The 27,656-nt window shown below is 31.5% G+C and overlaps 1 protein-coding gene across 1 annotated transcript; it reads right to left on the bottom strand.

Moving 5' to 3' along the window:
* Positions 1 to 1,187: 1,187 nt before the first annotated feature.
* On the bottom strand, positions 1,188 to 22,883 carry LOC134684969 (A disintegrin and metalloproteinase with thrombospondin motifs 20-like). Its single transcript, XM_063544295.1, has 8 exons — positions 22,755 to 22,883; positions 12,380 to 12,487; positions 11,634 to 11,683; positions 10,464 to 10,655; positions 9,108 to 9,305; positions 6,463 to 6,660; positions 3,874 to 3,961; positions 1,188 to 3,163 (listed from the first exon to the last, which is right to left on the bottom strand). The coding sequence occupies exons 1-8, from the start codon at positions 22,808 to 22,810 to the stop codon at positions 2,881 to 2,883; spliced, it is 1,173 nt and encodes a 390-aa protein (XP_063400365.1). The 5' UTR covers positions 22,811 to 22,883; the 3' UTR covers positions 1,188 to 2,880.
* Between the last annotated feature and the right edge of the window lie 4,773 nt (positions 22,884 to 27,656).

Raw genomic sequence — 27,656 nt, 5'->3', positions numbered from 1 at the left:
GGTTTTACACTAGTAATTTTTGGGCCCTTTTATAGCTTTTTCTTCGGTGCGAGTATAGGCTCCGTGTTGAAAACAGTACCTTTACATACTTAAATTATGACTAGGATGGAGAGTTTCTTGTTGGCACTAATATCATATCTTCCTATATCTATTATATGCATGGATTGGTTAAAGGCAATCATGAGTACTTGAATATGCAAATCTTGAAAAAAATATCTTGAAACTTATCAGCCAACATTGATGTCAAATAAAAAAAAGAATCATTCCATTTGGACAATTTTTAAAGAAAACATTCGAAATGTCTTTTAGAACTTGACTTTCGATCGGACTGGAATGTTAACTTTAAATATTTAGTCGGAGAAGAATTTAAGCAAAGAATTACTTGAATAGTAAGTATTTCTAACTGAAACTCGATGTTTTACCTTATTCAATAATTGTAATGGAAACTTTTCACATAAACCAATAAAAGATTTCAAGAAATGCCTATGTCTGTATTTGAACAAATAGACGACTTATCTCAAGACAAACTCATACGTATCTGCGTAGACCTGATACACATATGTATCTCCTTCCCCAGTCGGCAATCCTCTGGTAACTCCGCTACTCACCTTCTTTAGGTGAGGTATGGAATCGGCCGACTTGTGACGAATGTTAGATTTTGTTAGTTTTATTAACACTAAACTACCGACTGCAAGTAATCAAAACCTGATTTAAACAACATATAAACATTGATTTTTGATGCGATCTCAGCATTGTTCCGATTAAATGTCCTAACTATTTTGTTTAAGATTATGAGCTTCGTGCTTGGTGTCTTTATTGGGTTGGGGAATTATATTTAATGAATAACTAGCATCTGATATATGTAGCGTGCATGACCAAATACAATACAATACAATACAATACAATACAATACAATACAATACAATACAATACAATACAATACAATACAATTCAATACAATACAATACAATACAGTACAATACAATACAATACAATACAATACAAAACAAAACAAAACAAAACAAAACAAAACAAAACAAAACAAAACAAAACAAAACAATACAATGCAATGCAATACTATACAATACAGTACAATACAATACAATACAATACAATACAATACAATACAATACAATACAATACAATACAATACAATTCTTTATAATGTTATATATAAACTACTGAAACATTTTAAAATTTCAAGCAAATCTCATTAAATCTTCATGATATTTCTAACACTTTTTATGACTGAGTATAAAAAACAAATGACAACAAGCTCGAAACATCAAAATCGAATGATTGAATATGTTTTTAAAAAATATTAAAATGAGAATTGAAAGATAATATACATGTTACACTGTACAATGTATGGAAAATATAGCTTCGTGTTTGTTTTTTGTTGTTTTTTTGTTGGTTTTTTTCATGCAGTTACAGGTTTTTTTAACAGGGAAAATCACTAATATTTATGTCTAGTTTGGTGGATTCCCCCCCCCCTTTATAATTGTACTATTTTGCGAGATTATGTTTAAATGAATAAGAAAGGAATATTTCATTTTAATGTGAACAATAACATATCTCTTTTTAGAGGGAGAAATAGTAAATTAGCTCTTTTCGATTCGGTAATGAAATATGATCAAACAAGTATCTGAATAATTTACAATATTGCAGGTGACAGCAAATGTAACAAAATATCGAAGTTTGCAGTAGACGTACACTTAAGGTTTATTACTCGATTCAACAACGATCTAACAATTGAGTCCCCTCCAAAGGTCTTTATGAAAAGATACATTTACCCTTATTGCTACTTACAACACGAAAACATTTAATCAAATTGTATGACGGTTGAATCAAATCCCATTATGTTTACATTGATGCGTGAACAAAACAGACATAATAGGTAAAATTGTCAAAATAGGGGTACAGCAGTAATCATCGTGTCACAATCTCAATAAGAACAAAAACTAATAAATTTAAAGGAGACGAGATAGTCATAAAGCCTAACCATGGGGGACTTAAGGAGTTAGATCAATAAGGTCCGTATTTGGCTCACTATTTAGTACATTTCTTTCGTTACAACCAGTATTTATGATAAAGATGCTCAGAAAATAAACAGATTTCTCATTTGACGAGTTGCTATGGAAACAAAACCATAACAAAATATGCATATTCATTTCAACTGTTAGAATTTTATTGTTTTGTATCAACATTTATGTTTATTTTGGATAAAAAAAAAAGTATAGTCACACCAAGGAAACAAACTCATTAACAGGTAATTTCATTGAAAAATTTTTCTTATCTATTTACACTATATTCATTTTTTTTTGGCACATCCTTGTATCAGGCGCAAATTATAAAAAAAAATCTTGTTCAAATAAAACTTCAAAACCATACTTTTTTTTACAAAAAGCATTTATTTGTTTTCGACAAATTTTATTAACATCATTGTTAGAAACAGTAATACTTGAATCGCCATTAAGCAACTTATACAATCGGGGACAGAGCAAACTGGTGTATAGTTGTCTTAACATTTAAAAGAGGGACGAAAGATACCAAAGGGACAGTCAAACTCATAAATCTAAAACAAACTGACAAGGCCATGGCTAAAAATGAAAAAGACAAACAGAAAAACAATAGTACATATGACACAACATAGAAAACTAAAGAATAAACAACACGAACCCCACCAAAAACTAGGGGTGATCTCAGGTGCTCCGGAAGGTTAACCTATAGTACATTCCTGAGGTTTAAGACATATTTTTGGTCCAAGGCTGACATCTTATATAAAAATTACCTTTTTCTATTGTCCTCAGTTTCTTAGAATGATTTTATTATCGTTTTTTATCTGATTTTCTAATACATTTTCTATTCAAATAATAACCTTTAACATCTTACAGTAATTTCTTCATAAAGATCGTCGTCATCGACATTTTTATCAAAATGATCCTCCTCCTCAGCATAATCGTAGGTATTATCGCCCTGATCATTATTAGAACTGCAATTCAGATTATTGTTCGTGTTTAAATATAGATTCTCTATCTTTCCATCTGTAATTTGCTTTTCTTCCAACTTATGTGAAATTTGTTTATCTTCGGATGTTGAGTTATCTCTCCCTGACTTCATGTATGCAACATTCTGGATACAATGTGTAGTAGCGTTTGTGCGACTGAAAATGGACAACAAATTCTAGATATTTTGCTTGTAAAGAATGTTTTCTTATATTATAATTGAATTCTTTAGAAATGGAAAGCAATTTGATATTAATTCTAAAAAGAAAATTGAAAAACACAAAACATAAGATACCACATTACATGTAGCTTGCTATGGAGAATCATATAGAGCCGAAAGATACCAAAGGGATATTGAATAAGTATTTCATTCACTTTAAATATTCTACGTGAAAAATATAGTACGTATTATATTTTTCTGTTCTTTGTGGTTGTCGCAAACACATTATGAGTATCGTAAATGCCCTTTGCGTAGACCCATGCAAGCACATTTTTTTCTTCAAATTAGAGGTTCCATGGAGTTTGCATAGACACCTTTGCATCTTATTGGTTAAATATGAGTTCTAATTATCAAATAGTATCTTGTGATATATAAACTTGAAACAAATTTTTTTTTAATTTGAACAGGCTAATATATTCAAAGGGTGTTGCTCGTTTCGATGACTTTTTCGTTAGATGTTAGGCGATAGATAAAAAATGCTTTACACAGTAGATAACTTGAACATTGTCTTGAAGCAAAATTAACAGCAATACTAAATGTAAATCTCTTCGAACGCGTTTTGTTTTTCAAAACAACTTGTTTTTTGGACGATTAAAAGTCAAACTGAGTATTCTTCCCGTTATCCACGATACATCGGACAAGCCTTACTTCCTTTTCTTCTTCCGAACTATCACACACACAATAATAGCAACCAGTAAAGGGATCAGTGTTCCTGGTATAATTACATAGTAAAGACCTAAAACATAGAATAGTTGAATTAAGCTTATTGTAGAACTATATGTTACTAATGAGTCATTGAGTGTCTGATTTTATGTTCTCTCATACCTAATTTAATGATGTTAAACAGTTTTCAATGATATAAGTTGGTGTTTAGCATTTGTACATTTCTGCTAAAGGAATATTGTGTGTGGAGGGGAGGGGGCAGAAAAAAATGTCGGATTAAGCAGGGTGTCCAAACACTCATTTTTTTCTGCAATGATGGGCATATTTTAGGATCATTAAAATGTGTCGGTTTAAGCATGATGTTGGAATACTCAGGTGTCGGATTGGTTTAGGCCGGTTAGATTGTATTATGTTCTCTCGTCATTTGATGTTGGACAACAGTTATCAATTGCTTAATTAAGATATTCAGAGTTGTACATTCTCTTCTCAGTTATGTGCTTAAGGATCAGGAAGAAATATACTTTTACTAACACTCTAAATGAACTTTATGTGTACGTTAAACTTATATATATGTAGGACTTTGAACCATGGTGGTACTCCAGACAGCAAGGTTAAGAAAGAAATGCGATGGCCTGTCACTGAAGTGCGTTTGTAAACACAATGGAGTGCGATGATCGGATTGTGACGATATCTGGTAGAAATAGTTATCAAAGATACCAGGATTATAATTAAGTACGCCAGACGCCCGTTTCGTCTACATAAGACTCATCAGTGACGCTCATATCAAAATATTTACAAAGCCAAACAAGTACAAAGTTGAAGAGCATTTATGATCCTAAATTCAAAAAAAGTTGTGCCAAATACGGCTAAGGTAATCTACGCCTGGGATAAGAAAATCCTTAGTTTTTCGAAAAATTGAAGGTTTTGAAAACATGAAATTTATAAAAATGAACACATTATTGATATTCATGTCAACACCGAAATGTTGACAACTGGGCTGGTGATACCCTCGGGGAGGAAACGTCCGCCAGCAATGGCATCGACCTAGTGGTGTAAATAGTTATAAAAAAACACGCTGGTCTGCGATGTTGAATTGGTAACGCAAAAAATGCAATGGATTGAAAAAATATAAGTTTTATGTTTTATAAGCAAATGTTAATGTTAAATATATTTGGATATTATAATACAGGGGTCCTTTAGTATGCGACCTGAGCTTCTTAAGTATTTACATACCAGGAAATGATTGAAATAAATATTTGTTATCGTTGAAAAAAAAAAGAGAACTGGTAACCGGTTGTTGAATTCTTGTTAGTAGTAAATGTGACGATGTTGGTGTCTGTCTGGCTATTATAACTCAAGTTTAAAAGAAACTGTCGGAGTTTAAACTATTATGAAGTTGTCCTTTAACAAGTATACTTTTTTGGCGACAACATCTGCGTTGATTCATGGTTTCGTCCTTGCTTCAGCCACTAATACATTAACATTTACTGACAAGCATTATTATGAGTGCTACAATGTTTACTCTTCTTTCTCGTCCAATCATTGTACAATCCTTAATTAAATTTTACGACCGCTATCTTGACTTGGTTCTCCATTATGGAATATCTATATCACAGATGATGAAGGATATATTCGAATTGTCATAACACATTCCCGTCCTCCATTCCTAGAATGTTCACACTGAACTACACTTATCACTGTGTTTGTTCTTACTTGAGCATCACGACGGTTGAACCATGTAGAACAGGATCTGCTTACCTTGTAAGGCACCTTGAATTACTCCTGGTACGTGGTTCGTGTTGCTCAGTCTTAATTTTTCTAAATATATGTTGTGTTTGGTGTACTGTTTTTATGGTTTGACTTTTTGATTTGCTATGGTCGGTGCCAAGATATTTTTTTTTCGGACTTACAAGTTAAAAAGTCTTATGATATAACAAATCTCTACACCAATATTTCTGATCCATGTGGGTATTGATGCCATTCAGTTTTGGCTACATACATATTCGGAGATTGTTTGATACTGCGAGACGGTAGTGTTTTTCAAGTTGATTTAAAAACATACTTAATATGCATACTATACTTCCTTGGTCGGGTCTCTTTGACGTTTTCCCTATTTCTATTCCTAATTGTATTAACAATGATATTTTAAAAACGTGTGTGTTCAGTTTTAAAAGTAGATATAATTGACATCTGTTTGTGATTCATCAAAATGATCAAGTGAATAAAACAATAATTAAAACCAATAACATTAATTTCCGAAAATCATATCGTGTTTGGTTTAAAAACCAAGTTTTGGGGTTTTTTTTTCAATAAACATGCGTAATGATTTAATTGATAGTTTATTCAAAAATTGTTGATGAATTTGATAATCTGTACGCTCGGGTAAATAGTTATCAAAAGTACCAGGATTATAATTTTATACGCCAGACGCGTATTGTAAAATGTGAGCCAAAAAGAAAGACTATTTTGATAGTATCTAAAATTTAAACTGTATCAACAGAAAAACCAAAACATATCTTATATTGTTGGAGTAGGAGGCCAGTTAATATGAGGTCAAACGCTTAGATATTGTACCTGATGATATACACCCTTGTGTATTACAAGTAGATTTTTGCCGTTCCGTATTACTGCCAGAACAATTCATTACACCATATTTATGATCTGGATTTTCGCATATCTTGTTTCTGTACCGACTATAAAATCCTCCTCCACATGTTACATTACATGTACCCCATGGTGACCACTGACTATTGTCTTTCCAATCGCCATCAACTGAAAGACAGAAATATCACAGTATTGAAAAATTACAGATCAACTGCATTTATAATAGTGAAAAGAAAAATACCAAAAATACTGAACTCCGAAAAAAATTCGAAAGGAAAGTCCATAATCAAATTTTCTTCCTTTCAATTATTTCTTTGAACACTAATAATCACTTGTTTAACTATATACTTGTAATAAGACATATGCAGCCGTGAAATTGGCGATTTCGTGTTATGATGGTTAAAAAGAATTGATGAAATATGTAAAAAAATATTCCAATCTTAAACTAATAATCTTAGGAAAAATAAATAAAAAAAAAACGTCAAGATTTCGTTGATTGATCTTGCTAAATGTGGTTTAAAACCCCATTTTTACACACGTTTAAATTCAATTATCGAATATTATAGAGTAACCGATGTACGCGTCTTGTCTATTGTTTTTTTTTTACTTTTTAACCCAATCAAAAGGTACACTTAATAAAGACAGATAACTTCAAACACCGTCGGACATCAAACTTTATTAATTTTTATAAATTATACACATAGAGATTTACAATGTATTCTTAGTTTTTCATAACTTCATATATCGTTATAAGAAGTAGGAAGACTGCATTTTTTTTATTTATAGAAAGAAAGCAAATAGTATACAATAAAGGCAACAGTAATATACCGTTATTCGAAACTCATAAATCGATAGAAAATAATAAATCCGGGTTACAAACTTAAACTGAGGGAACCACATTAGATATAAAAGGAGAACAACGACACAACTTTAAAATGTAACACGCACAGAAACGAACTAAGAATTAGACAAAATCCGATGAGAATAAAAAAATATAACATCAAAACTAAATACATGAATTTAGGATAGAAAAGTATCATGACACGGCTTACAGTAATGTTATTTCTGATGTTCTGAATCGTATTCAAAGAATATTTTGATTCAGTATAACCCACTTTATTGCATACTTCTTCCATTAACAATATCTCTGGATATCACTAACAGTTATGTTATTTTGTAAAAAATAGATAACCAAATTGTGTAAGTTCTAAATTCTAGGCTAATTGGAACACTAAGTTAGCAATATTCTTTAACTCTACTTTCCGCTATATAGATGACGTTCTTTCATTTAAGAAGGCTCGCGGGTATAAGATTTTCAGAAAAAAATTAAACATTTAATTTTCATTACAAATTCTATAAATTACCTTAAGTAGTTGTTACTTTATCATATGGCACAAACATTATTCAAAAAAATCAATTCGTGTTGGCCCCAGCTGACTTTTAAAATGTAGATATCATTGAAACAGCTAGAAATTATCTCCCTTTGGTGCAAAAATGCCATTTTTTGGCATTCAGATTGAAATATCTTTTCTTTCTCATCGGTGACCTATATTTTTTACTATTGTTTTCAAATAAGCTATACATAAACTAAATAATTGTAAAATTTAAGCGATTTCTGTAATTACGTTCTTTTTTTATTTCGATATTACTTCTTTTTCTCCTATTAGTTCAACAGAAAAAAAGTACCTTTACAAAAATGTATGTTTCTTTCGAAGGCAGATTGTTAGCGTAAAAGATCGGTGACCCCTCTTTTTTATTTATTTTTCTAATAGGTATAAGATAAAGCTCATTTATCGGAAACAATTAGCGAAATCATATATTAAATAAAAAAAAATGATTTAGACCCGCGAGCCCCCTTAATAATTTAAGATTTGGTGACTATGTGGAACGCATCTAAACTATCGAACTAAAGATAAGGGATACTACAGATACAGTTAAGTCTGCTTCATATCTTGACTTACTTCTAGAAATTGACAATGAGGATCGGTTGAAAACAAAACTTTACGACAAAAGAGATGATTTCAACTTTCCAATTGTGAACTTTCCATTTCTAAGTAGCAACATTCCAGCAGCACCTGCATACGGCGTATTGTATCTCTCAATTTATACGATATTCCCGTGCTTGCATTTCCTTTCATGATTTTCTTGATAGAGGGTTGCTGCTCACAAGGAAGCTATTAAACCAAGAGTTCCAAATGGTGAAGTTGAAATCATCCCTTCGTGAATTTTACGGACTCCATCACTAGTTGGTTGACCACTTTGGAATAACCGTTTCACAAATGATATCGGATATTTTCCTTACGTCGTAACTACAATCCCCTTCCCTCTCACGAATGTGACCTACTGAATTAGACTATTTACCGGATTTGTTATCACATAAGCAGCACGACGGGTGCCACATGTGGAGCAGGATTTGCGTACCCTTCCGGAGCACCTGAGATCACCCCTAGTTTTGGTTGGGTTCGTGTTGTTTATTCTTTAGTTTTCTATGTTGTGTCATGTGTACTGTTGTTTGTCTGTTTGTCTTTTTCATTTTTAACCATGGTTGTCATTTATTTTCAATTTTTGAGTTTGACTGTCACTCTGGTATCTTTCGTCCCTCTTTTAAAAGTTACCTAGGCATGCTTTTGCGTTACAAGGGAGTGTAACAGTTTCATTTGGACTACCAACACATTGTTTCCCGCCGTATTTCGGTTCCGGATTCGAACATTCCCTATTTCTGCCTCTTGACTTGGTACTTCTATCACATGGTACAGTACACGATGTCCAAGAACTCCAATTTCCGTAAGGAGACCAACCTCCGTTGACATCAACTATAAATATTAATCTCTTATATGGATATTCAAAACAGTTATCGTTACTTGAATCAAATCTATAAAATGTCTTTAGTTTTCTATGCTGTGTCTTATGTACTATTATGTGTCTGTGTGTCTTTTTTTCTTTATCGATGGCGTTGTCAGGTTTTTTTTCGATCTTTGAGTTTGAATGTTTTGACATTTTTCGCCCCTCTCTTAAATATTACAGTTAATCGGTACTATACATCATTTAATAAATCATTTGACCATTTCAAACAATACTTTAGTATTATTCAAATAATTTCTCTATATATCATTCAAACTTATTGGTTTGTTGTCTCATTGCCAAAAAAAAAAAGTTTGAGTTCTAATGGCGGATAGCGTTTGCATTGCAGATAATGCCTACCCTATCAAAGAACACTCTTGTTACGGTTTGACTAATGTGCAATTTCTCTTTTCTAATCGTTTCTTTGTGGATTTAAAAGATTTAAAAAAAACACTTCTGTTCTCTACTGATTTTGTTGCGTTCATGTTGATCAGTCTTCACTTTTCTATATTGTGTTTTAAGTACTACTGTTTGTCTTTTGATCGTTTTTCGTTTAGGTGTCAGACCACCAAATAGAAATCTATATGGTCAACCAAATTTTACAATTGTCACAGCTTTCTAAATATTTTATCTTAAGTTTAACTTCATACAAACCAGGTATATCCAGAATTGTACATGTATCAGCTTTCTGCATGCCAATTTTCAACATACCTGTAAAGCCTTCTAAAAAAACTGACCTTCAAAGAGAGGTACTCCATTAATAGCCCCTGGTTTTCTTGAATTCGAAAATAAGTATACTATGGAGCGCATTTATCCTCAATTGTTAATGCAAACTCATAAACAAGAAAATTTTGGCTCAGATTGGTCTTAATATATCTCTTTTTCACCAAACGTTTCATTTCTGCAAATTTGTTGGTTAGTTAAGGTAAACAAGAACATAAAAAAAACTATTTTGTGTCAGAGTAGGGCTACTTTTACATACGTTCTAAATTGGAGAGAGTAATTGGTGGTCTGACACTTGACATTGCATTTTCGGTTCGTTTTCGACTTATGAGTATGATCATATTTTTGATACCGTTTGCCTGTCTTTTGTTACTTCTTTACTACAGTTTGATTTCGTTTACACCAACCTGGACATGGATTGTGGTGGCAATATCTATTTTCTTCTCCAGTTTTGAGTCCATAACATTGTCTTCCACCATTGTTTGGTTCTGGATTATCACAAGATCTTGTTCTTTTCCTTACTTGATGACCACTTCCACAACTATTCGTACATTTTGACCAACTGCTGCTACTTATCCAAGATCCCCATTTACCGTCAACTGCGTATATATATTAAATTATATTATGTTTATTTACACAATATAAGAGCTTAGCATAGTGTATTGTCGCCTAATTTTTGTTAAAGACAGTATGTTTACTTATTGATGTGGTTTTTTTTGTTTTGTATCTTTGGGTTGCTGTCTCATTGAATTGTACTCCAAACTCATTCTCACAATTTTTTATTCTTTGTTTTCATACCATAAATTGTGTAATGTCTTATGGCAGACTGACATGATAATAAGGCTTATATGACATGGTTTCAAAAGATGTTGATATCAAAAAGGAGGAAGTTATCGTTGCTATTTTAAAGGAGAAAGCTTTGAGTATTGTTTTCTTTTTAGATTTGATGAATCATTTGATGCTTCCCATTTGAATGAGATGGCTTTCTTTCATATTCAAAACTTTACATCTAACATTTAATTGGTATACAATATAAATTCAAGCTCGTAGATATAAGAAGATGTGGTATGAGTGCCAAAGAGATCACTCTCCAGCGAAGTCGTAAATTGTAAAAGTTATGTAAGTTAACGCCAACCTAGGCTTTAGTGTTAGTCGTACTGTCCTTTAATACTCCAATGGTAGGTCCAGAACATTGTGGGTTTTTTTCAGTTGGAGTTTTGGTTTGGTACAAAATTCGTGTTAAAAGACGTTTGCAGTATTTAAATCCATTTATTATAGTAATTAAGAAGATTTAGTATTTCAAGTGATACAAATTTTAGGTAGCAACGTTAGTATGCCAAAATAATGTTAAGTGCAGTGATGTTGGTTCGTGCTTTAGTGAAGTTGGTCATTACCTGCTTCAGTACCTCAATTCCAATGAAAAAAGTGATACAAATCAGATAAGAAAAGTTATCAACCATTCCAAATTGGTCTACTGTTTTTAAAAAAGATAGTTCTGAAAACATTGGTTAATAATTAGATAAAGTTATTATAAATGATCACACATCGTCAATGTTTGCGTGTACAAATAAACTTACCTGGCGGACAAGACCGTGTACATCTTTTATACGAATGGTCATAATATTTCCTGTAAAACAAAGGTGTAATGATTGCCAATTAGTCCACTATCGAACAGAGTCCAAATAAAATATATTAAATACTGGCCGATTCTAATATTTTTTCTGCAACATCATTATTTATTTTTCAGTTCGAAGAAAGATCATTGACATTTAACAAGTTTCATGCAATCCGCTGTGTTCTTTATTTTTCCGAACTATATATATACAAAATGAACAGATGTTAAATTATTTGAATATATAGCATATAATTTGGTTTATATTTGTTTCAACAGCTGCATTTTATTGCTCGTTTGAGAAGTTCTTCTCTTAATGATCCATAACGACTTTCGGGTGTTTGTTTTTGTTTCTGTGTCTCGTCGAGAAATTTATAGCTTAGCAGTCAGATAGCGGTCAGACCATAGCCATTTAAATAATCATTACTGAAATTATTTAATAGATAACGATGTCTTCTTCTTTCGGTCAGTTTCGTTAGCAGCTCTTGTTTTACCAAAAATATTATTGTGGAATAAATACCACACTTTTAGTATATATGCAAAGTTAGTTTTGAACTTAATAAGCGATGGATGTGATAACGCATCATATTGTAAATCAGGGTCCGTTTCAGGAAGTTTCGATTCATAGTTCCTCACGAAAATGGCACGGAAATGGCAAGCATGTAAATAAAATTATAAATGGTTTATTTTCCATTTTAAGCTTGTATTTACCTTGACCTGCCACACCTCTCCCAATTCAGAAAACCACATTCCGTTGTGTAATATACATAACTGGAAGATCTCTGTGTACATAGGTAAGTTTGAGTTCCTATACAAAAACTAAAAAACACATCTTTAGAACGCAATAAAAATAACTACACAAAAGCTGTTAATTAACACCAAACAAACACAGCGCAGACCTAAAGTAAAACCAGTTTTGATTGCAAAAATAGCGCGGAAACGTAGTAAAAATTGCAGCAGAGATCAAGAAAAGAGAAGTGGTATGACAATCATTCATCAAAAACTATTTTCCTATATTTTATTTATTCTTTAGTTTTCTATGTTGTGTAATGTGTACTGTTTGACTTTATTTACATGTAAATAAGAGAGGGAAGACAGATACCAAAGGGACAGTCAAACTCATAAATCGAAAATAAACTGACAACGCCATGGCTAAAAATGTAAAAGGCAAACAGACAAAACAAAAGTACACATGACATGACATAAGAAAACTAAAGAATAAACAACCCGGTCCCCACCAAACACTAGGGGTGATCTCAGCTGCTCCGGAAGGGTAAACAGATCCTGCTACACATGTGGCACCCGTCGTGTTGCTTATGTGATGATAAAATTCTATTAATAGTATAATTCGGTAGTTCAAGTTCATGAAAGGGAAGGGGTTTACGACGTAAGGAACCTATCCGATATCATTTGTGAAACGGTTATACCATAACGGTCAACCAACTCGTGATGGCGTCCGTAAAATGTACGAAGTGATGCTTTTAACTTCACCATTTGGAACTCTTGGTTTAATAGCTTCCTTGTGAACAGCAACCCTCTATCAAGGAAATCACGATAGGAAATGCAAGCACGAGAATATCGTTTCAATTGGGAGATATATACACCGTGTAATGTGTCTATTTGCGCTATTTGGTCTCTTATACACAGTTGGTTCATTGGCAAGATTACTACATCGTCTTATTTCTATATCCTGTAAATTTTATACTCCGAATGAAGGGCACTGACAGGTAATATAAGCCTTAAACCCCTGTAGAGCCCTTATAACTGTTATATTTATTCTGATATCAACATTAAATACCAAAATGATATTCGTTTTTGTCACAGGAGTTATGGGCTCAAATCTACTGTCAAGAAAACTAATAGCATGATCAGCCAGGATTTTACACTCCTAAGTTAAAAATTGTAAGCTTTTCGTTTCTCTTTGTGTGGTAATGAAAGAATACTCTAGATAAATTTTGGTTAGAATGATAGCATAATACGGAGTTATCTCCCATGTTTTACTGATTTCTAGTGCATTTCAACCAAATGATATTTTGTAATACCAGGATAGGAAAGGAAAACAAATGGTATATGTGGTGTATACGTGTTCCCTATATAAGCATAAATATGAATATAAACCACGTTCAATTAGATTTTTCTAGTTCTGTTGGATTTCATCTAGTAGATTAAAATTATGTTTATTATCGTTTTAACCTGTATAAGAATTATTGTATTGTTGATCGAATCAGTCAACCAAATGGTGCATCCTTGTTTTACTTCAAATGTTGACATTCTTGTCCTTTTAATAGCTGAATACATGCGTAACCTATTTCTAGCTAAAGGTTAAATCAAAGGTCACATAAATACGGTTGCAATCAGGTCGAATTATTCATTTGAAATGAATAATTCACCATATAGATGTTTTGGTTTTTTTTTGACAAGTTGGCTACTAAAATTGAATTAATATTTCATTACATTACTTTCAACCAGTAGTGAAGAAAAAGAATCATAATTTTATTTTGGATATCTCGGAGCTTATGCCCCTTTAAATTTACATGTTTTTTTCTTAATTGTCCTGCAGTCGACAGAAAGTTTTTCCTTAAATTCGTCAAATTAAGCAATTTAAAAGAAGCCTTTGAGTACGATATATCATGTATTTTGTTTGTTATGAGAAATGTTAAATATTTCATTTTATTCAGTAAATATTTTGAAAAATATTGACGAAAATGTCTAAATTTCACTACATTTTAAAACAAATTAATCGGTTTCCTTTTTTCGGGGATATCATGATAAAAATCTTATGTTTTAACTTACAATAGTTATTTTTGTAATGAAGTTTTGTCAGTTTCCGTAGACATTCAAGTTTGGTTTTTTTTAAAAAGAGATTCATTAGATAAAAAATTTCCGGCTTTCATTTTCCGAGATTTTATGATAAAATCTAAGATGAAGCCCAAAATACTAATTTCTTACCGTGAAATTTTGTCAGTTAAATTATATTAAAAGATGTTGCTTTATCAGTAAAGTAATAAATAAGATCCAAGTCTTCCATAATTTTCTTTTTAAATACGATGATTTTAACCCAAACTCATTTATTTATACCATCCTTTACTTGTTAGACTTTTAATATATTATATGTGATGGTTATCATGGGCGCAAAAACCGGGTCGTCAATTTTCTGTGTATGTTTAAGCCTTTTCCCTATAGATTTACTAGACTGTAAACCATCATCAACTTGTTTCAAATAAATGTTTTTTCAAGTATAAATATTAAAAAAAAACATTGTTGACACAGTGATATATGTGATTTGAATGTATAAAGTAAAATCACAAAAATACTGAACTCAGAGGAAAATCAATCGGAAAATCCATATTCACAAGAAAAATTCAAATGACAAAACACATCAAAAACGAATGGACAAGAACTGTCATACTACTGACTTGGTATAGGCATTTTCAAATGTAGAAAATGGTGGATTAAACCTGCTTTTAAAGCGCTTAAACTCTCATTTTGATGACAGTCTCATCAAATTCCGTTATATTTACAATGATGCGTGAACTAAACAGACATAATAAATTTTTAAAAAGTCAAAATATGAGTACAGCAGTCATCATCGTGTAAAAATTTAAAAAGAACAATTTAACAGAACATATTTTGTTAGATGAATACGATGGAGTAGGCCCAGTTAGACCCTTTTTTTGGCCCCAATATATAGCATTTTTGTCAATTTGTTAAAATGTAATCTTTGCGCAATTTATTGGAAAAAAGAATACTTCTGTTCAAAAAATATGGAAAGGAATCTCATGTTCAGTGGTTGTCGTCTGTTTTTAGTTTCACGTTTTTATATAGATTATACCGTTGTTTTTTTATTTTTGAATGGTTTTACACTATCAAATTTTGGGCCCTTTATAGCTTTCTGTTTGGTGGGAGCCAAGGCTCCGTGTTGAACGCTGTACCTTGACCAATAATGGTTTACTGATATATATGGTTACTTGGATGGAGAGTTTCTCAATGGCACTCATACCACATCTTCTTATACGTACCTATGTGTTTTGACAAATACAGTGCACATGCATCAGGTAAGAGGCATAAAAAATCCTGCAATGTTACTGAAATCTTCACAATTTGTGCATTAGTCCAAAATGGAAGTGGTCGCATTTGTGTTCAATCTTAATATTTGAATATATGTTGTACTTGGTGATTATCATATTAACATATATAAAGGTTGAGACTAAGCATGAATGTCGTCACTTACATTTTAGGCAAAATCCATTTGATTAATGACGTTTTATTGCACTTTTGATAGATTTTCATAATAAAGCTTGAATTTGAGGATCTTTATTGACCAAATTAGTCCAAATTTTTTACACAAACCAGTTGAAATAACTGAGATAGACCCTCAAGTGTTTAAAAAAAGTTTTTAAAAAAATAATTAGATGTACTTAGAAAAATAGGCAAAACAAGCATTAACCGGACCTTCTCCTTTTCAAATAATGACAATGCTTAAAGATATCACCTTTAAAAAACTTAGAAAGTCAATAAAAACATGGCTAAGATATGCTAATGCTTCAACAAACGCATACCAAATACTACTGACATTAGTAGTTCTAATTTAATTTACCTAACAATCGCCATGGAAATGAAATGTGCAAATGTAAAAAGAGCATTCTTTGTCAAAATCATGTTATCCGATTTGACTCAAATTCTAATATTTGATTCAAAACAAACAAACACGTATAACCAAATTAAAATGAGTCTGAGGTAAACAGTTAACAATGTATGTATCGATAATATATATCAGAATTTCGTGTATGTTTTAGTCTAGACGCCTTCTGATAAACTATCTAGAAAAACTCCATTTTAAATCAAGTTTTTAGATCATAGTATAGATAATTTGTTTTTAAAATTTGCATCATTATCCTGATGAATGTACTATAAAAAGAAAAATAACAAAAATACCGAACTCCGATGAAAACTCAAAACGGAAAATCCCATAACAAATAGTGAATTCAAGAGCTCAAGCAAATCAAACGAATTGGCACTGTCATAGTCCTGTATTGGTACAGGCTTTTCCTAAGTGGAAAATCGTGTAAAAATTTTAAAAAGAACAATTTAACAGAACATATTTTGTTAGATGAAAACGATGGAGTAGGCCCAGTTAGACCCTTTTTTTGGCCCCAATATATAGCATTTTTGTCAATTTGTTAAAATGTAATCTTTGCGCAATTTATTGGAAAAAAGAATACTTCTGTTCAAAAAATATGGAAAGGAATCTCATGTTCAGTGGTTGTCGTCTGTTTTTAGTTTCACGTTTTTATATAGATTATACCGTTGGTTTTTTATTTTTGAATAGTTTTACACTATCAAATTTTGGGCCCTTTATAGCTTTCTGTTTGGTGGGAGCCAAGGCTCCGTGTTGAACGCTGTACCTTGACCAATAATGGTTTACTGATATATATGGTTACTTGGATGGAGAGTTTCTCAATGGCACTCATACCACATCTTCTTATACGTACCTATGTGTTTTGACAAATACAGTGCACATGCATCAGGTAAGAGGCATAAAAAATCCTGCAATGTTACTGAAATCTTCACAATTTGTGCATTAGTCCAAAATGGAAGTGGTCGCATTTGTGTTCAATCTTAATATTTGAATATATGTTGTATTTGGTGATTATCATATTAACATATATAAAGGTTGAGACTAAGCATGAATGTCGTCACTTACATTTTAGGCAAAATCCATTTGATTAATGACGTTTTATTGCACTTTTGATAGATTTTCATAATAAAGCTTGAATTTGAGGATCTTTATTGACCAAATTAGTCCAAATTTTTTACACAAACCAGTTGAAATAACTGAGATAGACCCTCAAGTGTTTAAAAAAAGTTTTTAAAAAAATAATTAGATGTACTTAGAAAAATAGGCAAAACAAGCATTAACCGGACCTTCTCCTTTTCAAATAATGACAATGCTTAAAGATATCACCTTTAAAAAACTTAGAAAGTCAATAAAAACATGGCTAAGATATGCTAATGCTTCAACAAACGCATACCAAATACTACTGACATTAGTAGTTCTAATTTAATTTACCTAACAATCGCCATGGAAATGAAATGTGCAAATGTAAAAAGAGCATTCTTTGTCAAAATCATGTTATCCGATTTGACTCAAATTCTAATATTTGATTCAAAACAAACAAACACGTATAACCAAATTAAAATGAGTCTGAGGTAAACAGTTAACAATGTATGTATCGATAATATATATCAGAATTTCGTGTATGTTTTAGTCTAGACGCCTTCTGATAAACTATCTAGAAAAACTCCATTTTAAATCAAGTTTTTAGATCATAGTATAGATAATTTGTTTTTAAAATTTGCATCATTATCCTGATGAATGTACTATAAAAAGAAAAATAACAAAAATACCGAACTCCGATGAAAACTCAAAACGGAAAATCCCATAACAAATAGTGAATTCAAGAGCTCAAGCAAATCAAACGAATTGGCACTGTCATAGTCCTGTATTGGTACAGGCTTTTCCTAAGTGGAAAATCGTGTAAAAATTTTAAAAAGAACAATTTAACAGAACATATTTTGTTAGATGAATACGATGGAGTAGGCCCAGTTAGACCCTTTTTTTGGCCCCAATATATAGCATTTTTGTCAATTTGTTAAAATGTAATCTTTGCGCAATTTATTGGAAAAAAGAATACTTCTGTTCAAAAAATATGGAAAGGAATCTCATGTTCAGTGGTTGTCGTCTGTTTTTAGTTTCACGTTTTTATATAGATTATACCGTTGGTTTTTTATTTTTGAATAGTTTTACACTATCAAATTTTGGGCCCTTTATAGCTTTCTGTTTGGTGGGAGCCAAGGCTCCGTGTTGAACGCTGTACCTTGACCAATAATGGTTTACTGATATATATGGTTACTTGGATGGAGAGTTTCTCAATGGCACTCATACCACATCTTCTTATACGTACCTATGTGTTTTGACAAATACAGTGCACATGCATCAGGTAAGAGGCATAAAAAATCCTGCAATGTTACTGAAATCTTCACAATTTGTGCATTAGTCCAAAATGGAAGTGGTCGCATTTGTGTTCAATCTTAATATTTAAATATATGTTGTATTTGGTGATTATCATATTAACATATATAAAGGTTGAGACTAAGCATGAATGTCGTCACTTACATTTTAGGCAAAATCCATTTGATTAATGACGTTTTATTGCACTTTTGATAGATTTTCATAATAAAGCTTGAATTTGAGGATCTTTATTGACCAAATTAGTCCAAATTTTTTACACAAACCAGTTGAAATAACTGAGATAGACCCTCAAGTGTTTAAAAAAAGTTTTTAAAAAAATAATTAGATGTACTTAGAAAAATAGGCAAAACAAGCATTAACCGGACCTTCTCCTTTTCAAATAATGACAATGCTTAAAGATATCACCTTTAAAAAACTTAGAAAGTCAATAAAAACATGGCTAAGATATGCTAATGCTTCAACAAACGCATACCAAATACTACTGACATTAGTAGTTCTAATTTAATTTACCTAACAATCGCCATGGAAATGAAATGTGCAAATGTAAAAAGAGCATTCTTTGTCAAAATCATGTTATCCGATTTGACTCAAATTCTAATATTTGATTCAAAACAAACAAACACGTATAACCAAATTAAAATGAGTCTGAGGTAAACAGTTAACAATGTATGTATCGATAATATATATCAGAATTTCGTGTATGTTTTAGTCTAGACGCCTTCTGATAAACTATCTAGAAAAACTCCATTTTAAATCAAGTTTTTAGATCATAGTATAGATAATTTGTTTTTAAAATTTGCATCATTATCCTGATGAATGTACTATAAAAAGAAAAATAACAAAAATACCGAACTCCGATGAAAACTCAAAACGGAAAATCCCATAACAAATAGTGAATTCAAGAGCTCAAGCAAATCAAACGAATTGGCACTGTCATAGTCCTGTATTGGTACAGGCTTTTCCTAAGTGGAAAATCGTGTAAAAATTTTAAAAAGAACAATTTAACAGAACATATTTTGTTAGATGAATACGATGGAGTAGGCCCAGTTAGACCCTTTTTTTGGCCCCAATATATAGCATTTTTGTCAATTTGTTAAAATGTAATCTTTGCGCAATTTATTGGAAAAAAGAATACTTCTGTTCAAAAAATATGGAAAGGAATCTCATGTTCAGTGGTTGTCGTCTGTTTTTAGTTTCACGTTTTTATATAGATTATACCGTTGGTTTTTTATTTTTGAATAGTTTTACACTATCAAATTTTGGGCCCTTTATAGCTTTCTGTTTGGTGGGAGCCAAGGCTCCGTGTTGAACGCTGTACCTTGACCAATAATGGTTTACTGATATATATGGTTACTTGGATGGAGAGTTTCTCAATGGCACTCATACCACATCTTCTTATACGTACCTATGTGTTTTGACAAATACAGTGCACATGCATCAGGTAAGAGGCATAAAAAATCCTGCAATGTTACTGAAATCTTCACAATTTGTGCATTAGTCCAAAATGGAAGTGGTCGCATTTGTGTTCAATCTTAATATTTGAATATATGTTGTATTTGGTGATTATCATATTAACATATATAAAGGTTGAGACTAAGCATGAATGTCGTCACTTACATTTTAGGCAAAATCCATTTGATTAATGACGTTTTATTGCACTTTTGATAGATTTTCATAATAAAGCTTGAATTTGAGGATCTTTATTGACCAAATTAGTCCAAATTTTTTACACAAACCAGTTGAAATAACTGAGATAGACCCTCAAGTGTTTAAAAAAAGTTTTTAAAAAAATAATTAGATGTACTTAGAAAAATAGGCAAAACAAGCATTAACCGGACCTTCTCCTTTTCAAATAATGACAATGCTTAAAGATATCACCTTTAAAAAACTTAGAAAGTCAATAAAAACATGGCTAAGATATGCTAATGCTTCAACAAACGCATACCAAATACTACTGACATTAGTAGTTCTAATTTAATTTACCTAACAATCGCCATGGAAATGAAATGTGCAAATGTAAAAAGAGCATTCTTTGTCAAAATCATGTTATCCGATTTGACTCAAATTCTAATATTTGATTCAAAACAAACAAACACGTATAACCAAATTAAAATGAGTCTGAGGTAAACAGTTAACAATGTATGTATCGATAATATATATCAGAATTTCGTGTATGTTTTAGTCTAGACGCCTTCTGATAAAATATCTAGAAAAACTCCATTTTAAATCAAGTTTTTAGATCATAGTATAGATAATTTGTTTTTAAAATTTGCATCATTATCCTGATGAATGTACTATAAAAAGAAAAATAACAAAAATACCGAACTCCGATGAAAACTCAAAACGGAAAATCCCATAACAAATAGTGAATTCAAGAGCTCAGGCAAATCAAACGAATTGGCACTGTCATAGTCCTGTATTGGTACAGGCTTTTCCTAAGTGGAAAATCGTGTAAAAATTTTAAAAAGAACAATTTAACAGAACATATTTTGTTAGATGAATACGATGGAGTAGGCCCAGTTAGACCCTTTTTTTGGCCCCAATATATAGCATTTTTGTCAATTTGTTAAAATGTAATCTTTGCGCAATTTATTGGAAAAAAGAATACTTCTGTTCAAAAAATATGGAAAGGAATCTCATGTTCAGTGGTTGTCGTCTGTTTTTAGTTTCACGTTTTTATATAGATTATACCGTTGGTTTTTTATTTTTGAATAGTTTTACACTATCAAATTTTGGGCCCTTTATAGCTTTCTGTTTGGTGGGAGCCAAGGCTCCGTGTTGAACGCTGTACCTTGACCAATAATGGTTTACTGATATATATGGTTACTTGGATGGAGAGTTTCTCAATGGCACTCATACCACATCTTCTTATACGTACCTATGTGTTTTGACAAATACAGTGCACATGCATCAGGTAAGAGGCATAAAAAATCCTGCAATGTTACTGAAATCTTCACAATTTGTGCATTAGTCCAAAATGGAAGTGGTCGCATTTGTGTTCAATCTTAATATTTGAATATATGTTGTATTTGGTGATTATCATATTAACATATATAAAGGTTGAGACTAAGCATGAATGTCGTCACTTACATTTTAGGCAAAATCCATTTGATTAATGACGTTTTATTGCACTTTTGATAGATTTTCATTATAAAGCTTGAATTTGAGGATCTTTATTGACCAAATTAGTCCAAATTTTTTACACAAACCAGTTGAAATAACTGAGATAGACCCTCAAGTGTTTAAAAAAAGTTTTTAAAAAAATAATTAGATGTACTTAGAAAAATAGGCAAAACAAGCATTAACCGGACCTTCTCCTTTTCAAATAATGACAATGCTTAAAGATATCACCTTTAAAAAACTTAGAAAGTAAAAAGAGCATTCTTTGTCAAAATCATGTTATCCGATTTGACTCAAATTCTAATATTTGATTCAAAACAAACAAATACGTATAACCAAATTAAAATGAGTCTGAGGTAAACAGTTAACAATGTATGTATCGATAATATATATCAGAATTTCGTGTATGTTTTAGTCTAGACGCCTTCTGATAAAATATCTAGAAAAACTCCATTTTAAATCAAGTTTTTAGATCATAGTATAGATAATTTGTTTTTAAAATTTGCATCATTATCCTGATGAATGTACTATAAAAAGAAAAATAACAAAAATACCGAACTCCGATGAAAACTCAAAACGGAAAATCCCATAACAAATAGTGAATTCAAGAGCTCAAGCAAATCAAACGAATTGGCACTGTCATAGTCCTGTATTGGTACAGGCTTTTCCTAAGTAGAAAATGGTCGACTGAACTTGGTTTTATAGGTAGCTAAACCTCTCACTTGTATGACAGTTCCATCAAATTTCGTTATATTGAAAATGATATGTGACCAAAACAAACAGATATACATAATATGTAAAAATGTGAAAAAAAAGATACAGCAGTTAATATTGAGATATAATTTTAATTACTATGATAGTGCCTTATTTGTTAGCCATTAATACATTACACTTATCAATACCGAAACATTATTAGTCATTTTAGTAACTTACCTATTTACAACGGTACAGGCTGGTAATGTAATAAAAAATAAAATGTCTAATCTCATTTCGAGGTTATTTACTTCACAAACGCATGTTGCAAGTTATTGTTTAGAAATAAATGAAACATGTCACATGCTTTACTTTATAAATAAATTTGGAAAATTGCACTTTTAATCTTATAGAAATTACTTATGAACTTTAATAGACACATATCCGGAGATACTTGACATCTTTTTGTCCATCATATTCTGAAGCTTGTATTTCCCTATCACGATTGCTTGATAGAGGGTTGTTGCTTACAAGATATCTATCTAACCAAGAGTTTGAAGTGATGAAGATAAAATCGTCCCTTCTAAAAAAGAAAATATGTTTCACAGATGACAATAAATAAGTTTCAATTGTCAATACCAAAATCATTTCTTCTTTTCTCCAATGTTACCTACAGGATTTATGTACTTTCATGAGCAATTCGACATGCATCAAATGCGGACCGGGAACTTATGTCCCTTCCAAGTACCTGAGGTCATCCGCAGTTGTTGATAAGGTTCATGTTGATCAGTTTGTTAGTACATGTACTTAACTTTTGATCTTAGCTCGTTGTTTTTGTCATGGCATTGTCAGTTTGTTTTCTATAGATATAGGAAGATGTGGTGTGAGTGCCAATGAGACAACTCTCCATCCAAATAACAATTTAAAAAGTAAACCATTATAGGTTAAAGTACGGCCTTCAACACGGAGCCTTGGCTCACACCGAACAACAAGCTATAAAGGGCCCCAAAATTACTAGTGTAAAACCATTCAAACGGGAAAACCAACGGTCTAATCTATATAAACAAAACGAGAAACACGTATATATTACATAAACAAACTACAACTACTGTACATATAAATGAATTTGAATGTCCATTTTAGTATAATACGTATCTCATAAAGGAAATTGTTTAAGTCAAGAATATCCAGTTGTTTTCCATCCGTTTGATATGTTTGAGCTGTTAATTTTGCCATCTTATAAGGGACTTTACGTTTTATATTTGCCTTCGAGTTTTACTTTTTTAAACATTGACAATGAATAGTATCAAAAGAATTAAGACGGTGAATTAAATTAACCTACAACACAAGTTATGATGAATCTTTTGCAGACGAAACATGCGTCTGAAGTACTAATTTCTATCCTGGTATCTATGATTTCATTTATTAGCTACTAATCTTTCAGAAGAACCTAGGTTCCTTTACTTGCTCCCAATTTATAAGAAGTACCTCAGTCCCTTTTTTGGCTCTCAATCTATCAGAAATACCTCAGTTCATTCATGGGTTTTGATAAGGTTTATATTTCCAGTCTTCATTGCTGTCCCGAAAGAACATGTAACATCACTACAATAATCATTACTGTTATACTGCCATTATATGAATGAATATATTCTTCTTGTAAACACTCAGTTTATCAGTACACAAATTGATTTCAACTCAGTTTTTGACTCCCTAATGCAAAGTTGACAGGTTAGTTTCTGTTCCTGTTGTTTGGTAGTTTAAATTTAATGTTGATTTTCATTTTTAAAGTGTAACTAATTATAGATTTTCTCGCTTGAGCTGGAGCAGCGAAAGTGAGAAAAGCAATCGAGTTGAGATGACCAATGATAATCTGTTTATCGCTATTTTACCTATGACGACGTTGTCAATTTCAATGTCAATTTCGTTAGCAACGCCACGTGGCCTCCTTAGTTTCTAGCGATAATTTTTCCATCTCAAGAGAGAAGCATGATATGAAAATTATCACAAAAAAGATCAAAGGAAAAATGCCAGAATAGCGATAATGGAGGTTATTACTGAACATAGCTTATTACTACCAATCGGTGTTGTTGTGGTTAGTTGACCGTCAGTATACGTTCTAAGGACTGCAATCTGACTGACACTTCTATTGATGGTCTGTCAGTGTAATTTTATATAGCTTTGATCTGACTGATGCCGGTCATGGACTGTCAGTTTTCGTGTATATAACTCCTACCTAAATTATGCCACTGTTAATGAACTGGCAGTGTGTTTATATTACTAGCTAGTGGTCCATTCCACTTTTATTTGGTCAAGTGCGTTCATACAGGTTTGTTGAAAACGGAAATAAAAGGAGACATTTTTAAAATGAAAAATAAAAAGTAATAGAGGGTACAAAAAATAACACTATACACGATGTTTTCAAGTACATACCACGTATACTGAGTATCATGTTCAGTTACTCAGTTTCTTACCAATAAGTTAAGAAAAAAATTTAACTCTGTAATGCCGAGAACTTTGATAGTGAACGGATACGTCAATTCTTAAAAAGTTATCGAAAACATTGCATATGTTTTGAATAAAAAAAGAAACACAATGTTCATCTACTGATATCATGGATATGATGTATAAAGAACGACAACTCTTGACTTACAAATTTGTAATATTTTGTATTGATGCTTCAGTTGATATTATTAGTCTTTAAGACATAGAGGTAATGGAATAGATCTTTTTCAAGATGAAAAATCATATCTTAATAATACCTTTCGATATTTTTAAACACAGCTATGGTAATCTAGCCCGTGCTTTATACATTGCATAAAATGATAGTGGCTATCATGATTTTTGACTCTAGAATATAGAGGGACACGTTATTATGAATATTTAAATATTAACATGACTTACATTGAGCAAACCTGTTATTGTTTTTATAAAGCATTTTGTTATAATTTTGACTGTGAGGCTTATATGAAAATGAAATTAAAGATAAAACGTCTTTGACGGAACTATTTCAGCACCCTTCTCAAAATAAACCTATATCGTGGAAATATCAATAGATGGACGGAACAATAAAAACACACGAATTCATGTTTATAATGCCCGTTTACGATTTTGACACATTTTGGTTCAGCCATGGAGATATAATTCTCTATGTTACGTCCATGGTCCAGCTAAAACGATAATCAAACAATATCAGTAATAAATCAAATATCATTAAGTAAAAATTAATAAGATATTATTCTGTTCGATAAGAGTATTTGATTTATTTTTTTTCCTTTTAGACATGTATGTTGGAGATAAAATTTCTTGTGTTTGATAGGAGACTGCAAAAAAAAAACACCGCTCGGAACATTCAAAACACTATTAAAATGGATTTTTTTTAAATAAAGATATGAAAATATCAAATAAAAATGAAAAATGAAAATCATATGAAAAAAATTAATAACTAGACTTTTAAAAAACAATTCTCTTTAGAAAATAGATGAGAGGTCATAGTTTCTTTTTTGAGTGCTTAGATTTATTGAAATTCAGAATAGTTTGTTTTTCTTGCAAAATTCTCTCTGTAAACGCAAACATTTTTGACTATTCTATATCTTTTCAAATATATATTGGGTCTGCATTATCTTCATTAAAATGTATAATAGTGGAAATATCCAGAGAAAACAGTGAAGAGAGTAAACTCATCATTAGAAAAGCAACATTAACCACAAAGAACAAACAGACCATACCATGGTCATAAGAAAACAAACATTAGTTAAAAAAACAAAAAGACAAGACATGGTCAAATAAACTAGTCAAAGAATGACAAACAGACAATATCTAGGTTAGAAGAAAAACAGTTAGTTGAAGGACAAACAGACAATACATGGTCAACAGAAAAACAACCAGTCGAAGAACAAAAAGGCAAAACATGGTTGATAGAAAATCAAAAATTCAAAGACAAAATTGACAATACAGTGGTTAGAAAAAAAACTAATCGAAGAAGAAATAGAGAATATATGGTCAAAAGAAATACAACAAGTCGAAGAACAAGTAGACAGTGGTCAAAAGAAAAACATCATTAGTCGAAGATCAAACAGACAATACCATAATTAGAAGAAAAACAACTTGTCGAAGACAAAATAGACAATACACTGGTAAGAAGAAAAACAACTAGTCTAAAAGGAATAAAGATTACAATGGTTAGAAGAAGTACAACTTTTCGGAAGAACAAATAGACAATACCATGGTTAGAAGAAAGACAACTAGTCGAAGAACAAACAGACAATACATGGTCAAAAGAAAAAACAACTAGTCGGAAAAACAGACAGACAAAAGTAAAATCATAAAAATACCGAACTACGAGGAAAATTCAAAACGGAAAGTCCCTAATCAAATGGCAAAATCAAATGATAAAACACATCAAACGAATGGACAACAACTGTCATATTCCTGACATGGTATAGGCATTTCAAATGTAGAAAATGGTGGATTAAATCTGGTTTATAGCGCTAAACATCTCACTTGTATGACAGTCGCATCAAATTCCATCATATTCACAACGATGCGTGAATAAAACAGACATAATAGGTAAAAATGTCAAATTCATGGTACAACAGCAGTCATCACGGTGTCACAATTTAATTAGTACATAAACAACCACATATTTAACAAAGAAGCATGAAAAAAACATCTATCAAATTTAACAACATCATGCATTGCTTACTTATTATATGTGTATTTCAAATCAACCATAAAGGATTGAAATATATGAAGTCCTGTGACAAAATGGCAAGGTTCACATCAATTTTAGTGTAGAGTCGCGTGTTTGACGTCAGAGTGAAAAAGCCGCACAGGAAGAGATGTACAATAAAATTAAACGCAAAGTAACTACTCTATAACCGGCAACCTGATTAAGCTTAAAGCAAACAAGTTTGATTGGTTCTGTATTGCGCATATGCCCGCTTCAATTAGATAGGTAGATATATATATAGGAAAATGTGGCATGAGTGCCAATGAGACAACTCTCCATCCAAATAACAATTTACAAAAGTAAATCATTAAAGGTTAATGTACGGCCTTCAACACAGAGCCTTGGCTCACACCGAACTACAAGCTTCAAAGGGCCCCAAAATTACTAGTGTAAAACCATTCAAACGGGAAAAC

The sequence above is a fragment of the Mytilus trossulus genome, chromosome 1 (assembly GCF_036588685.1).
Source record: "Mytilus trossulus isolate FHL-02 chromosome 1, PNRI_Mtr1.1.1.hap1, whole genome shotgun sequence".
NCBI lineage: Eukaryota > Metazoa > Mollusca > Bivalvia > Mytilida > Mytilidae > Mytilus > Mytilus trossulus.
The sequence above is the reverse complement of the archived record's forward strand: the minus strand, read 5'-3'. Positions and strand labels throughout refer to the sequence as shown.